This window comes from Aythya marila (genome assembly GCF_965140915.1).
Source record: "Aythya marila genome assembly, chromosome: 5".
NCBI lineage: Eukaryota > Metazoa > Chordata > Aves > Anseriformes > Anatidae > Aythya > Aythya marila.
Genome location: NC_139046.1, coordinates 34900068 through 34916231, shown reverse-complemented (window position 1 = coordinate 34916231; position 16164 = coordinate 34900068). Strand labels below are relative to the sequence as shown.

Below are 16164 nucleotides of genomic sequence, written 5' to 3'. Positions count from 1 at the left end.
GCACTGAGTCAGATTTAATTAGTTTCAGTGGAATTTGCCAAACCTTAGAGCCATGAGGGTATTGCTGTGCCTGCTGCAGGTTTCAGAAGGTTGGTGCAGTCGACTCTGCTTGGCGTTTGGTTCTGCCAGTACGTAGTAACTTGGAAGAGCATTGAGTGAAAGCAACTAAGCTCCTTCTAGGCCAAAGCTGAACCCGAAATATTAACGCAAGTGCTAGACAAGCACAGCTCTAGTTAATAGCTTGGGCAGGATTTGAGCTGGGCCTGCTTAGAGTAAGCTGAAATGTTTTGCTATCCATGGCGTTGTTAATCTGCAGCTTATAAAATTTGTCCGAGGGTAATAAAGTGTGCATGGCCAGTACTGGGTTAGCTCAGATCGGGGCTGCGCAGTTAAGGCAAGTCTTGCAGTCAGCCCTGCTCAGGAAACTATCTCACATGGGTTGTACTGCTGCAGTGGATGAACTCGATTCCCTTCAGCTGAAAACACACAGAGCGCTTCCCTCCTGACCTGTTTGGCCCACCGGCACGCACCTCCTCAAGGTGTGCAGTGTGGGCACTGGGCTCTCAGCTCCTGCTGCAGCTTGCTGACAGACACAAAAATGACTGCACTACCAGTCTGATGCAACGCTGTCGTTTGGGGTTTTGTAGATGCCATTATTTCAGCGTTTTTAATAGTGTCAGGCTAGATGCTCACTGTTTTTCTTATACCTGTATTTTTGTGGTCACTGTTAAACTCATACAAATGAACGCCTCCCTTGAAGTGCTGCTAGTTAAGCAGCATTCTTGATAGCTGCGTTATACAGCTGACTTTGGGAGGGAATAATTCCATAAATCAAGTGAGATTTTTAAAACATTTCAGGACCTTAGTTCTTTACTTGCACATTTGAATATTTGGGGGAAATTTGAAGATCACTGCATACAATGCTGAGACCACAGTAAATATTCCAGGCAACAATTGCTGAGATGAACTCGTGGGGTTATAAGACAGTCTACAGAGAAATTAGATGCTGTTTCTGAGATCTCTACAAGAGTATTCTCCATAGGCCCAGCTTAGAATCTCTTTATTTCCCATACTCAACTCATGCTTTGTCATTGGTTATAAATTTGAGACCCCTCTGAGTGCTGGAAGAGAGTGTTTATGTTTCTTGTTCTCCGGCTGTTGACAGCAAAAATAGCTATTTGGTTTCCTTCATTGCAGCACCTTGGCTGCTGCAAGGAACTGGAGGCATCTTCCTCTCTCATCTGGCTCCCTCACTTCTCCAGCGAGCAGTTTGTTGGGCTCCCACCGATTCTCAAAGTTTTCATAACGGAAACAGAACTGAACTGTTTTCTCTGGTGGTTTCACACTTGTAGTTACAATAGGAGAGAGCCCAAGGCTTGCTTTACTGTCGGTCTTCAGTGTCACAGACAGCAGAGGTACTAGCACTGCTTCATCCAAGATTGAAGTCAGCAGCAGAGTGGCCTTCTAGCTGTGTTGTGAATAACCATACAAGCATGGAAGAAAAAATGAGTGCTTCAAGTAAAAAAAAGTTTTTGTAGCTCCGCAGGTTACAGTATGTTCTCATCTGACTAAAAGACAGACTAAATTTGATCTCTCTTACAAACTGCCTTGTTACTTTTATGCAGTAATGATTACTTGACTGCTAATTTTTTTCAATTAAATAAAAACAACTCAGTTTGGTATGTTTCAATGTTTTTTAATTCAAGGAACTGTTTCACTTCTTAGTCCTTTTTTTTTTTTTTTTTTTTTCTTTAAGCTTCCCCAAAATGGTGTCTCAGATTAGTGCTTCTCAGAGCAAGAGGAGGGACTGCACCTACTGGCAGCCTGGAAAATTACTTCCCCAGTTCATTCTTGTTTTACAGCTCACTCTTTAATGTCTTGTGGACCTCAGATTGTGTAATGCTGCTGTAGCCCCTCTGGAACCTTCTCAGGGTTAATTGTACCACAAGTTAATTGTGCCGTCCTGTCCCAAAACTGCTTTGAGTTTTGTTTAGGTAGCTACCAGTGTGCAATATAGATAAGGACTGAGAGCCTTAAAGATCCCAATTTCCTATCTTTCCTGCGACCCTTGCCTGGTTTGGTTTTTGTTTCTGTCGAAAGGGTTTAGAGCAGTGGTACAGAGGTGGGCCGGGGAGTCCAGGTCTCTTCTGTACCACCCCAACGTCAGATTCTTGAGGAATGTCAGCTGATGTGCACTTAGTGCAACGAGACTATAAACAATGTTCCTCCAAATCAAAGCTTTTGGCAGTACACCTTTGCTGCTTTTGCTTGCCCATTCAGTTTAAAAAATCAAGGGTGACAGTAAGGAGGTAGTGATTATAAAATACAAAAAGGCTTTCTGTTTATTGTATAAAATCTTTATTGAACTGTTGGAGGAAAGCTTGCATTTGCTGTCTTGTCTTCCACCAACCTAAGATGGTGGTTAGACTTTGTGTCCTTGTGACCCTGTGTCCCAGGAGTGTTTCTCTTCTCCTGGTGAGATGATGAATGCTCTTCGGGCCCAATTAATGAATGCAGTCATCATGAACCTCTTGTAACTAATGTAACTGTAAATCTGTCTTTGGGTGAATTATGCTATAGGATCATGTATCCATTGTTACACCTAAATGCATAATTTCTGGTGTTCAAAGGCATTACCAAATACATACGGGCTTCCCTTTCATCCTCTCCAGTCCACTGTATGCATTGATCTCACAGTTGTTTCCGTAGTCTGTGGGAATAAAGTTTTGTGTGTGACTGTTATAATTTTTGAACTTTTTCAAATGCATCTCCCGTTACGGCACAGTGCTGATACTAGCTCTTAGCTCTAGTGTTGAAGATGTCATTGCCTACTTGCTGTTGCACATATAAGGAAGGTACATCTCTCTCCAGCAAAGCTCATTTCCTGTTCCAGTTGTGCTCGGTGCCAAGAAACCAGGGCATGCATCATCCAGTCTACAGGTCTGTTTTAGTTGTCAGAATTTTATTTGTAATAATTCTTGTACTGAGGGCCTCGGTTTTGACTTGTGGTTGCCTGTTTGGAAAAGAGCTGCAGTGAAGATGCAGAGTGCGCTGCATCCTGCAGTACTGTATGGTCCTTTGAGAAGGGAACATGTCTGCACAGAACTGCCAGCTGGGCTCTCGTTACTCTCTGATACTCGTTGTGATTTGTATCTGCATAAACCAGCATCTTTGAAGTTCCTCTCTGCAGGAAGAATGTACCTATGCACTTGCGAGGAAGTAACAGCCATGCCAAGTTGCTACAGAGTAATTTGGTGTGTTTTCACAAGCTGAACTGCAAAGATTTAAGCTGGGTGTGACCAATTATGTGTATTGGTAACCAGTGCTCCATTTCCTCTTTAGAACTGGGGGCCAACCGTTTTTGAAGACTTGATTGTGTAAGGTTGCTGGAAGCAAGAACGTTAATTTTGTTCAGGGTGATCTTGAATCTTATGAGGCAGTGTCTGTGACAGGGTCCGTAATATCTATGTTACAATAACCATTTGAGCAGCAAGTGATGTTAAAACAGCTCTTACTCTGTGATAGCATATTGACCCTTAGCTCATGGGCTATCATCCAATCTGAGCTCTAGAAGGTGTGTGAACTGGGATGTTAAAAATAGATCAGATCTTCTGAGCGTTTAACTGTCTCTGTGCTGGAGCCTGGGGCTTTCCCCAGTGTCTGTATTACAATCCACAATTCCTGCCAGTGCATGAGGATGTCCCAGTTCTTTCCCTCAAATTGTTCCACAGTTAGATCATGTGTGATCACTTCTTGTTCTGGAAAGCTACTTTATTGAAAAAAAGTTACAAAAATAGTTCAGTTTCCAGACACTGGAAGAAAAAACTCACAGCTTCATTTTAAAGAAACTGCCAATTATCAAATGCCATTTAATTCACATTCTTTGCAAAATACTGGTATGAAGAGTCAGGTATAGTTCTGTTTTTCTAAGTTCCTTCTGAAACACTTTTGTAGAAGTACTATTTTTTCATTGTGAGGGAAGGTTTACTATGGAGGAAACTTAATGATCAGCTGAGGAAAGAGGAAATCAAAAATAGTTTTAATTTGTAGCTGAATGTCCATATAAAGGTTTAAAGTCATAGATACATATAATTTGCACCCCTTTTGTAATATGTGTTTGGGAATTGACTAATACAGTTCTCCTTTTCTATCTTTTTTGACAGATTACAACTGTAAGAATGTCTTTTCCACCTCATTTGAATCGCCCTCCTATGGGAATCCCAACACTTCCCCCTGGGATTCCACCTCCACAGTTCCCTGGCTTCCCTCCACCTGTGCCCCCTGGTAAGTTATGTTAGCGCATCAAGCTGCTGTAGAAAGCAATTCCTCATTCCTCATTATTCTAAGCTGCGTTATTTATAAAAGCTACTGGGTATTAATGTATTTCAGTAACACTGATCCATGTGCATTGCAATTGAGTTTCTAGTGCGCCCATGCAGGAATTCATGTGAACAAACTGGTCTGCCAATAGCTGATTACTTCTGACCAGAAATTAAACCATTAGAGTCAACACCAGATTTTTTGTCCTTTCTTTCAAGACTGGACCTGTGTAGTGATTTTTGTTAATCTGAGGTATTTTACTAACCACTGCTTTGACACTAGACAGGTTTTAATTCCTTTCAAATAAACATTGTAATAGTCTTTGAAAAGGCTTGTCTGCACTGAGAATGTGTGGTGTGAAAATAGAGGAGCAACTTTTGGAGAAGCTCCACCTTTTCACATTGTTTTCTCTTTCTTTTTTTAAGTCCATCTCATCCCCTTTTTTTTCATTCTACTTTTTACATGCTTTACTCCACATGTTTTGTTAACTTATTTTTCTTATTCTTTCTAATCTTCCCCAAACTAATTCTACTTTTTCTCCTTTCTTCATCTTTAAGCTTAGGTTCTGTTTTTGTGTTGAGACTTTAATTTGTTGGTCTGGAACCACCTTTTTTTCTGTATATTGCCAGGATTGAAAGTGACTGGAGGCAGGAGATGAGGGAGAGTGAGAGAGAGGAATACTTTAGAGAATTACCCCTTTAAAATTTATCATAATGTAGAGGGCTGAACAAAATTTCTGGCTGTATGGTCTTGAGCTGTGTTGTGCACAAGTATTTTGTAGACAATAAAGGCTTTCAGAAACCAGATAGCTGAACTCAGAAATGGTTTGTGCATATCCATTCATGCTAACATCATCGTGCTAAGCCTTACTTGGAGGGAGGGAAAACCGAACCCACAAGATCCTTGAGATGTTATCTGTACCTCTGATCTTTACTAGTTATGATTTATGTAGACTTCTGTGGAAAGCATTAGATAACTTTTAAAATACCTTCCTGAAGAATATTTTAAAAGGCCTGATACAAATTTCTGCTCTGAACACTTAATTCTTAATACATAAAACAAAGGTCTTTTTGTGCTGTCACTGTTTGACTTTTATAAAAGTAGTCTTGTTTTAGTGTTAGTAATCCAAATAGATGGTGGATTGGAGGAGCCTGGTGTTAGGAGAGAACTTAATTTTTCTCTGCACACTGGAAATATGATTTGCTTGCATGTAGAGATAATATCTTATGGCACTTAGATAAGGATCTCTCATTTCTCAGCCCAAGTGTGTGAATACAGTTGAAAACGCCACAATGACCTTTTGAAAGTATTTTGAAGTTACTCCAGGTTATAAGATCACAATTTTACTGGTTTAAATGTTATCTTTATCTAGCTGTTTGGCAAAAAACATGTGCCAGTTATCCAGCCTCTATTTTTTACTGAAGAATTTTGGCTAGAACAGTGTGCTTCTGTAAGAAGTTAGGAAAATGTTTTTGCTTTGCTTAAAAATACGGCTGTTAAAATAAAAATGTTGGTGATTCTGGTATCTCATGTCATTTCTGAAGATTAATCAGATACCATTAAGATATAAAACTCAGTTTTGATATGTAAGAAATGCTCTGTTGGGTCAGACCAGCAGTCCATATAGCCTGATGTTTTGTCTGGGCAATGGGAATAGAAGATGATTTTTAGGGTGCATGTTTACACCTAACTGCTTTCCAGGTCTGTTCCCTCATGTAGCTGTGGTTTCCACAGCTGATATGTTAAGGATGTGTGATCTCCTGCACTTCCTTTTTTCTGCTTATGGACTTAGGATTCATGAGCATCTTAAGCTTTTGAACCTGCTGATACTGTTGCCACTGTCACCTGTTGCAGCAGATTCCGGAATTTCATTACCATAAATATCATATACTGTGTAAAGTGCTACTTTATGTTGCAGTAGGGGAAAGGAGGATATGTCATGACTTCACATGATTAAATACTGTTTTAAAGATTTCAAGTCAAGTGTTAAAAAAAAAAAAAATTCAGCTGCTTTTTTGTCTATGGAATTTCCTGCCTCGTTCGTCACATAACTAGAGCAATACTGTGGTTTGAATGTGCTTTGAAAATAAATTTGTTTGAAGAGCAAATGTGAACATGCTGAAAGTGATCAGGACATTTATGTTATGTTAGTGTGCTCAGAGTGTGCTTGAATGCTTAGAGAATGACTGGTAATCAGTACGCTAAAAATCTTGTGAGCAAAATTGCTCACTGGTTTGAAAATCATACCTGCAATCAGTTCATTTGTATTCATCAATAATCTCAACAGGACAGATTGATTGATAGCAATGTCTTGTCTTTCTCAGGGACCCCTATGATTCCTGTGCCAATGGGCATTATGGCTCCTGCTCCAACTGTAAGTATTACAGTAGGGATGAGAGGCAATAAAATGGAGAGTAAAAAATTCATAGGTAGTAGATACCAACAGTATTTTTATTTTATTTCATCAGAATTCATACTGTGAAATGAAATACATAGTTTTTATTGCTGCTATGTTAATATGCTAATTAAAGCATGACGGTTACTTCTTGATGTGAAGGTGAATTACCATTCCTATGAGTTTGCTTAAGGGAAATCTCCCCAGAATACCGAATTTTTGGATAGCTTGCATTATTTATTACAGGAAGATGTATTCATGATAATTGGTGTATTTAAGATAAACAAATGCTGGAACAAATCCATTATTCACTTTCCTGATAAAATTATTTTTAATAGAAGTTACGCATCTTGAAGGGGTTTTGAGAAGAGAGACTCAGTTCATATTTACCATTAAATCCTAGGATTAATTTTAGGGTTTTGCTGCAGAGGTGCAGCAAAATGGAACAAATGATTATGCCTAGCTCTGTACACTCTATTTCACAAATGGTTGCTCCTTGCCTGAAAGCAAGTGGCTAAGAGCTGTTTATTGACTAAAACAGTAGCATTTATTCAGTAGCATTTATTCACTCTGTGAAAGCCTTGAGACCTGTCATTTGTCCATTCCAAATGGACAAACCTTCTGAGGTTTGAGTCAGAGTTACTTTTCTATTTTCAGCTTGTTTTTTTTTTTTTTAAGAATACAGTACACTGTTAGGTGAGATGCTACCACTTGTGGTGACTCAAATGTTGCAAATGCGTAAAACAAGTGATACTTAATGTTTCTGTATGCTCGCCTTGCGGCCTTCCAGTAGCCATGTTCAGGTACACCTTTTTTCTGTCTCCTGGCCAGAAAAAGGCATTCTTTTTGTGTTGTATGAAGTATTAAAGTGTGAACTACTTATTGATGTCTCACTCCATAAGCCTGACTAAGGTTCATATGAAAAAATATTTTTCAAATACGTCTATGCACATTTTTTTTTGTCTTAGAGATTTAAACACAGAAAAACACAACACTATTTTATACCCTTTTCTCCTCTTTCTAGGTATTAGTTCCTACCACAGTGTCTATGGTTGGAAAACATTTAGGAGCCAGAAAAGATCACCCGGGCTTAAAGAACAAAGAAAATGATGAAAACAGCGGTCCCACTACCACTGTTTTTGTAGGCAACATTTCTGAGAAGGCCTCGGACATGCTCATACGGCAGCTTCTAGCAGTAAGTACAGTGGGCTGCTTGTTAAATTTCACCCATGGCTAAAGAATGAGGTTGTGACCCCCAAATAGTGAAATTGAAAGTAAAAACAGAATCGGTCCTACTCACTGGAATAACAGTCAATTAGGTTTGAGTTTAAAGTCAGTAATTTAATGAAGAGTAGATCTTTTTTTAGTTGTATGTGTCAGTGAATGTAGACATGTAGCTTATTTTTAGTAGTGGTTATTCTTTGTACCTGTCTTCCTTTGCAATGTATTAAAGGTTTTGTAGTGTTTCAAACAGTAATATTTAATAAATACTTGAAAACAGTGATATTTAATAAATATTAAATATATATATATAACACAGTAATAAAACGTGCTAATACATAATGAATATTAAATATAAATATTTAGTCAATTTTAATAATGGCAAAGGAAAAAGATCTGGGGGTGTTGGTCAATGTTTGCCTGGACATGAGCCAGCAGTGTACCTAGGTGGCCAAGAAGGCCAACGGCATCCTCACTTGTATCAGGAATAGTGCTTCAAGTTGAGCTAGGGGAAGTTTAGGTTAGAAATTCTGAGACATTTCTTCTCAGAAAGAGCAGTCAGGCATTGGAACAGGTTGCCCAGGGAGGTGGGCGCTGTCCCTGGGGGTGTTCAAGTAAAGGTTGGACGTGGTTTACTGGGTGATATTGGTAGTAGGAAGCTGGCTGGACCAGATGAGCTTGGAGGTCGTTTTCAACCTTAATGATTCGATGAAATTTATCCTTACTGCAGAAATGTGGCTTGGTTTTGAGTTGGAAGAGAGTACAAGGAGCATCTGGAAAACTTCAAGGTAAATGTTCATGCTTTCTGAAGTCTCTAGTCAGACTACCATTTTTATTACTTGATAGATTTTCAAATGTCTGACGCATTGCTATCCTACTACTTAACATGTTAAGGTACTGCATACAATACTTAACTGATAAATGCTTCCTAATAAAAAGTTAGTATTTTCTGTCCTTGGAATCAAGATAGAAAAATAAATGCAAAAGGTTTATTTGGTGGACTAATATTGGTCACTTGTCTGTTCTGAGACTGACTCGAGAGTTTATAGACCATCCCCAAGAGATGTTTACTGGTCTGGACTTAAGTGTTGTGAATTCGCTCTTCTGGAGAGTAATTGTCTATTCTGTTAGTATATGTTATTCATACTGTTAAGGAGTTTTTCCAGATTTAAAATTTATCTTCTTTCCCTATCCCCGGATTGAAATGATTTATTTCTACCCATAAACTTTCTCTAGTGGATACAGGAAATAACATTAACAGTGAAGCCTAATAACAAAAATTATCTTCCATAGGTTGCTTTTTTAAGATGTAATTTTCTTCATCTTTGTCATATATCATTCTTTCTTTATTTTGCTCTCATAAGGCATCTGTCTCACAATTTTATGTACTTGTTGTGAAGAGCCTGGTTTGAAATGCTCTCATTTAACAGTGAAGTGTTGATTGACATCCTTGGTCTTCAGACAATTGCAAATCTACCTAAGACATGTCTTTATATAGATGGCATTCGTTAATTAAGGTCATGTCAAAAGCCATATAAATATAGTGTATTCATTGCTTATATTTTATTCACTGGGCCATTAATTATTCCAAAGATTAATGCAATGAGTTATCTTGCTGACTGTTTTTTATGTGTATTCCTGGTCTTAAATAGCAAAATGCCTGTGTTCAAAATGTATCGACTCAAAACACATGGATTGTTTGTTTATTTGAAGTTAATTACCTGAAGAGTTTTAGCGCTTCTGCTTCTCATTTCAATCATTCATTTCAGCCTTTGGATTTTGTGAGTACAAAGAACCAGAATCCACACTACGGGCATTGAGACTACTCCATGACCTCCAGATTGGAGAGAAGAAGCTGCTAGTCAAAGTTGATGCAAAGACAAAGGCTCAGCTAGACGAATGGAAAGCAAAGAGAAAGGCCTCTAATGGGGTACGTATATAATGTATGATTTGTAGTATTTTGGCAGGAGGGCTAAGTAACATACTCGCTAGATCAGACAGTGAGCAGGTCTCCTGATTTCCTTTCTTGTCTCTGCTGTTTGGTTTTGCCAGAATCACATGAATGAGTCTAAAGATAAGTTGAAAGACAGTGAAGTGTAAGCTCTTAGTTCAGCAGCACTCTTGAAAACTTTCACCATGTTTACTACAAATGTTTGAGTTACTCTGCATATGTGGTTAATACATTTTAAATAGTTTTCTCTCTTCCATGTAAACTTACAGAGCAGCGTATATTTTAGAATGTCAGTGCACAGATTAGCTTCATTTAACTTGTATGATCATAGAATCATAAAATACCCTGATTAAGAACAGACACATGAAGATCGAGTCCAATTCCTGATTTTGCACAGGGCAACTTAAGAGTTAAATTATGCGTCTACAAGTGTTGTACATACAAATACTTTTTCAACACCAACAGTATTGGGGCCATGAGCACTTCCTTTGAGGAGTCTGTTCCAGTGCCTTACCCACCCTCTCATTGAAGAACTTCCTTTCCTAGCATCCGATCTGAACTTTCCCTAATGCAGTTTTAAGCCATTCCATTGCTGGTCACCAGCAAGAAAAGATATATACCTCCTCCTGTTCTCCCACTTGTGAGAAATTTGTAGATAGCAATGAGGTCACTCCTCAGGCTTCACTTCTATAAGCTGAACAAACCAAGTATCCTCAGCTGCTCCTTCATAGCAATGCCCTCAAGTCTGTTCATCATCTTTGGTACCATCCTTTGTATGCATTCTACTATTTTTTATGTCTATTCTGTATGGAAGAGAATAAAAGTGTGAACAGTACTCGAGGTAAGGCTGCACCAATGCTGACTATAGTGGGACAGTCGCTTCTTTTGAATGGTTAGCTAGACTGTGCTTACTGAGCCCCAGGTTGTCTATTGGCTGCCAGGGCACATTGCTGATCATGACTGAAGCTTAATTTATTCAAACATCTTTGTAAACTACTACTGGATATCTAGAATTAATTTCTAGTTCATTCTAAAGTCCAGTAATACATGCCATCCCTTATTCTGTTGCTTCAGTTTGGTTTAGAAACTCTTTAAAAGTTTATAAATGCTAGAACTAGTTACTCTTCCAGAGTTAGCAAAGTAGTTGTTTGTTCTTTCCCCTCTGCTGATGATCTTCTGGAACAAACTAATGAAAAGGAAAGGAGTACATCGTTCAGTAGAAGATGCAGTTACCAGGCAGTGGGCAGTCAACTGCCAAATTTCTGTTAAAATTAATTTTGTCTATTTTTGCTGAAATAATGTATCGCACATCACAATCAAGTTGTTGAACTTTAAAATAGTTCCAGAGCAAGCCCTATGGATGCATTAAGGTATTTGGTACTTAAAATAAGTACCGACTGTAAAACAAAAGTGAGAAGAAGCTCTTGTTCAGGAAACTGAAAATACTAATCACACTAGCAAGTCAATTTTTAGAAGTCTTAGACTTGCTTATAACGGTGTGTAAAGTACAGTGTGAACACATGTACTTTCATTTTATTTTATTTAGCCAGAGCTAGAGGCATAGTGATGACTGGAAGCACTTGGTGCTTTTGCCTGTGTACCCAGCATATGGTATTAAATGCAGTACCTCAATAAAGGAGAGTGCTAACTTCATGCATTTTGAATGGCTTAATATATTAGCTGTTAATCTAGATAGGGGTTTGATTTGGCTGCAGGCTTCCTTTTTTCCTGTTGGCATCACTTGTAATGCCATGCTTCACAGCTGAAGCTTAAAGCACCAGTGAAGCTTTTTCTACGTTTCATGAACTTTGTTTTCTGTGAGCTCCTGGGGGTTGTTGGGCAATTGATGTAATAAACTGGAGGCTACTGTTTGTGGCTTTGAAGTTGTATTTTGCGGAAGACATCAGTGGATGGTGATAGTATGGAAATGTAGAATTAGAGTGAGATGAGCACCATCACCATCAAAGAGCCATTTGGAGCCAGGAAAGGCTGTGAATTGCTGAGGAATTTTGATAAACATGTATTTTAATCATCCTGCTTGTGGTTCCTTTCATACCATCATTAGTATCCTGGTGCCACACATCCGAAAGTTGCAACATTTTTCTTTAATCTTTTTTTTTTTAAGAAATAAACGTATAATACAACGTGATTTCTTAGAAGCACAGCAAGTGAACCTTTATCAAATTAATTCCTCCCTGTGATCACTTCTCCTTGGAGCTCTACAATTCCACACCCTGTCACTGCCTTCTAGCTCTTTTCAGCCCCGTCCTCCTTGGCCTGGCAGCCTTTTAAAAACCAACTGAACCCTCCCTTTCCCCTCATTCTTAGCTGCTGCTCTATCAGACCTTTCCCTCCCCCTCACTCCATCTACCACCTGTTGCTTGACAAGATACCCAGCTGGATTCTCAGGTGAGATTCCATTTTTTTTGAAAGGTTGAAGGGATTGAGAGGTGGGTTACCTTACTTGGTATGCAGATCGGTGTTTTACCCTTTCAGATAATGTTTAGTGTTTACCCTTTAGTGTTTCAGATGTTAGTGTTTCAGATAATGTTTAATGTTTACCCTTTCAGATAATGTTTAGTGAAATGCACGTCTTGTTTGTTCCTTTCCTTGCTACAAAGTGGAAAGCATCAAAAAGATGAGAGAACCTGTGAAGTAATTGATCAACAATACTAAGAAAATTGTTTGTGGAGGAGTAGTTTCTCTAACAATGTTTCTCTAATATAGTTCTCCCTTTATAAGTTGCAATTTTAAAGTTACAGTTAGGCATTTGTATTGCATGGTGCTTAAACAGTAGGCATTAAGGAACTGCTATTGAAATGACTTAAAAGTTCTGAAGGAAGCAGGGCAGAAACTTTTGATCAGGAGATGGACTATAGTCATTGCCTCTCTGTGTGCGCTCTCTCCTCTTTTCCTGTCTTCCTCCTTAATCTGTTCTGTTTTAGTATGCAATCCTGCAGTTGTTTTCTGCTGTCATTCCACACGTAAAGCTGCGTGGTCGCCATGTTACTGCTTTTGTGAAAAGGTCTGGGTAAAATAATGCAATTGATAACTACTTGTAGAGCCTTTAGTTGTTCACCTATAGCATTTATTAAATAATGATGACCAAAGGTGAACTTCTGAAATAAAACTAATATTATTCTTAATTTGTTGATTTCTGTTACTTTGCTGTTTTTCCTTAGAACACCAGACCAGAGACCACAAATGATGATGATGAAGCACTGGATGAGGAAACGAAGAGAAGAGATCAGATAATTAAAGGGGCCATTGAAGTCTTAATACGAGAATATTCCAGCGAGCTCAATGCCCCCTCCCAGGAATCTGACTCTCACCCCAGGAAGAAGAAAAAGGAAAAGAAGGAGGACGTATGTGTTTTGATTTTGGACAAAACAGATTTTTTCTTCAACTCACCTTTATATAATGGCCAAACCTTGTGCAAACACTTTAACCCTAAACTTCTGATGAGAAAACAAATCAACAAGCTTTGATGTCAGCAGCAGTTTCATGTTCTATGCTGAAAGCTAGTCAGTTATAGACACCATCTCTTTGGGATGGTTTAGGGATCTAAGCAACTAGCCTTCTTGGACTGCCAGGTTTGAATCTGGGCAGGTTTGAATCAACCTTTCATCCCTCTGAAGGTGGAAATGCTGAATTTAGTGCAGTTGAAACTGTATGTGCATTTAGGCTTTTCAGATGAGAACTTGACAAAAAACTGTAAAAAGTTTCTGCGTACCTTGTGTTTCCATTGAAAGATGCCAGGGCACTTTGGTAATGGCAAGGATTTGCTCTGGTAGTTTTTGATGAAATTCTTCCTCTCTTGCTTTTAGTGTGCATTCTTGTAGTGCGCCTTGATCCAACTGCCTGCAGCTGTCTCTCCAGATGTGGATGAACTTCATTAGCTGTATATATGTATGCCTCACAGACTTTGGAGGGATCCTTCAGGGATGAAAGGCATATTGTTATCTTGCTACTTACAAAATTACTTTTACACGCATGTGTCAATTTGGCTGGATTTGATCATCTGGTTTTCCTATATTGTGTAATGCGAAAAAAATGTTAAGCAGGAATGAATGTTCTGGTTTAGACCTGCTTCTGTGGATGAGCTTTTTATGGATGAAAACAAACTCTGGAGAAGAGGGAGTAAGAATGAGCAAACTCAGACTTAGCTTTTCCAGCCAAATTTCTAACCGTGGGAAAATGGGCTCTGACACTTGCCATTTGCACCTAATATGAAAGATTGGACAATTCTTTGACTGAGATATTTACTCACTAAAGCCTTCTGCAAAGTACCTATTCCAAGGCAATAATTCAGTTTCAAATGCTTATGGGGTTTAAGCATGGTGCAAGAAGCAGTATCTCCCTTAGGGAGTGAGTGTATCTGCCCCACAGCATTGTTAGCTATGGCTAACCTGAAGTACAGGAGTGCTGAGCTGAGAATTTGTCTTTCTTTTCTCTCCCTTCCTTTGGGAGAAGATGCTTTCTTGGTTGAGAACTTACAAATGAGTTGCTGTCTAATGATACCAGCTGTGTTTTTTGTTACAAGCATTGTTAAAATGTTTATTGTTCTGTGGGTACATATATGGCCATGAATGACAGATAGTTACATACTGTAAGAGGCCATCGCAGTCTTGAAAGAACTGAGTGCTGAGTCACTGGGATGGAGAGTTTCTGCTAGCTCTGTATGATGTAGAATTTGACCAATCTGAGCTAGTCAAGTAGACAAATACGATCTTAGTGAATGTGGGTTGCAATTACACCCCATCATCCCTCCCATATTGGGAAGGAGGAAAAGGAACTTGAAAGTTGCCATCTTTGGCCTGTGTGGATAGAGGTGGGAGTGAAGAGATGGTCCTAGCTCATTGCTCTCTTGGCCATAATGGGGAGAGGAGAGAAGGACTGTGGGGTGGGGGGAAAGGGAAGATGGCTGCACATATATATGTATGTTAGGGGGGTGGGGAAGCTTGCTAGCTTCGGGGCTGTTGTCCCCTGAAGGGCTTGGGGGTGAAGAAGACTCCCAATGGTGTTAGCAACTGAGTCTGTTAGTTCTTCTGGATGAAGGCATGACTGATGTGGGGGAGTTGAAAATGTGTGTGGGGAACAGAGTGAGTGGAATCTGGTCTTCTATTTCAAGCACGGGGGAACCTCGCTAATTCGCACTATTAGTTAGTAGGTGCAATTTACCAAATTTTGCGAATTAGCGAGTAAATGAAATCAAGACTTAATGCACCACAAGTATCCTGATTGTTTATATTGGCAAGTGTAGCTTAGTCTTGCTTGTGATGTTCTCATAGCATACTAATATCCTCTAGTATACTTCACAATTCAGTGAAGTCTTCCTAATATGAGACCTCACTATCTATTGAGGTAGTTCAGAGAAGGGAGAATTAGCGAGGTTCTTCTGTAATTTTGTTGAATCGAGAAATAAGATCACAGCAACACAATATTGCTTTATAGTACAAACATACAAAACATTGTTTTTCAGAGTAGTGTGCAATCTATTTTTAAAAAAAAAAATCTCCGTGGATTTTTCCGCAGATTTTCCGCAGATTTCCAGTGGCCCCACTGATACCTTATCCACTCATCACCAAGGTTCGTTTACATTGTAGGCTTTGACAATGACTATGTTTACTGCTAGTTGCCAGATTTGTGACTCTTGTCCATCTGATTTTTTTATTTTATTTTTTTTTCACTCATTAACATCAGACTGTCAGGTTTGGTACTGCAGAAGGACTTTATTTATCTCTTACAAGACTGGTTGAAAACTTCTAACCTTCAGCTTTTCTCTTGTTCTCCTATGTCTTTACAAATGGCTCTTAATGCTTTTCCTCCTGTCCCCCTTGTTTTTTAGGAGGATATAAATGCTATAGAAATGGAGGAAGACAAAAGAGACCTGATATCAAGAGAGATCAGTAAATTCAGAGACACACACAAGGTAGTATTCTTGTTTTTGCGCTTAATACAAATTAGGCTTTTTCAAAATCCAAAAAACCACTATTATAAAAAATTTAGCCGTACGTTGCAATGTCACTTAAAATGATGTTTATATTAGGTTTAATATACATGTAGTTCTTTACCAGTCAAAAGACAAATACCACGTTAAAGTGGCCCTTGACATCTTTATGCTAAGACTTCTGATTGCTACTGATTATTTTGCAGTCTTCTCACTTTATCATGAGTAAAGGCAACTTAAGTTTCTACACATACATTAAGTCAAGATATTTATAACTAAAGGCTAAACGGGGCTGCAGTATAAGACATACACTTGAGTGTGTTTCTG

General features: G+C 38.8%; 1 protein-coding gene across 4 annotated transcripts in view; it reads left to right on the top strand.

Annotated features, from left to right (window-relative positions):
• Window positions 1-16164, top strand: part of RBM25 (RNA binding motif protein 25) — a 32640-nt gene that overhangs the window by 2886 nt on the left and 13590 nt on the right. For 3 of the 4 annotated variants that reach the window (XR_014317693.1, XM_082762673.1, XM_082762674.1), the window contains 8 exons: window positions 4164-4284; window positions 6645-6694; window positions 7740-7910; window positions 8667-8724; window positions 9706-9866; window positions 13070-13252; window positions 15423-15476; window positions 15736-15819. Coding sequence is in view for 3 of the 4 variants with exons in the window: in XM_082762673.1 (XP_082618799.1) it covers window positions 4179-4284; window positions 6645-6694; window positions 7740-7910; window positions 8667-8724; window positions 9706-9866; window positions 13070-13252; window positions 15423-15476; window positions 15736-15819 (867 nt within the window). In the remaining variant the exon portion in view is untranslated. The remainder of the gene's footprint in view (window positions 1-4163; window positions 4285-6644; window positions 6695-7739; window positions 7911-8666; window positions 8725-9705; window positions 9867-13069; window positions 13253-15422; window positions 15477-15735; window positions 15820-16164) is intronic. The other variant, XM_082762675.1, reaches the window with a different exon arrangement.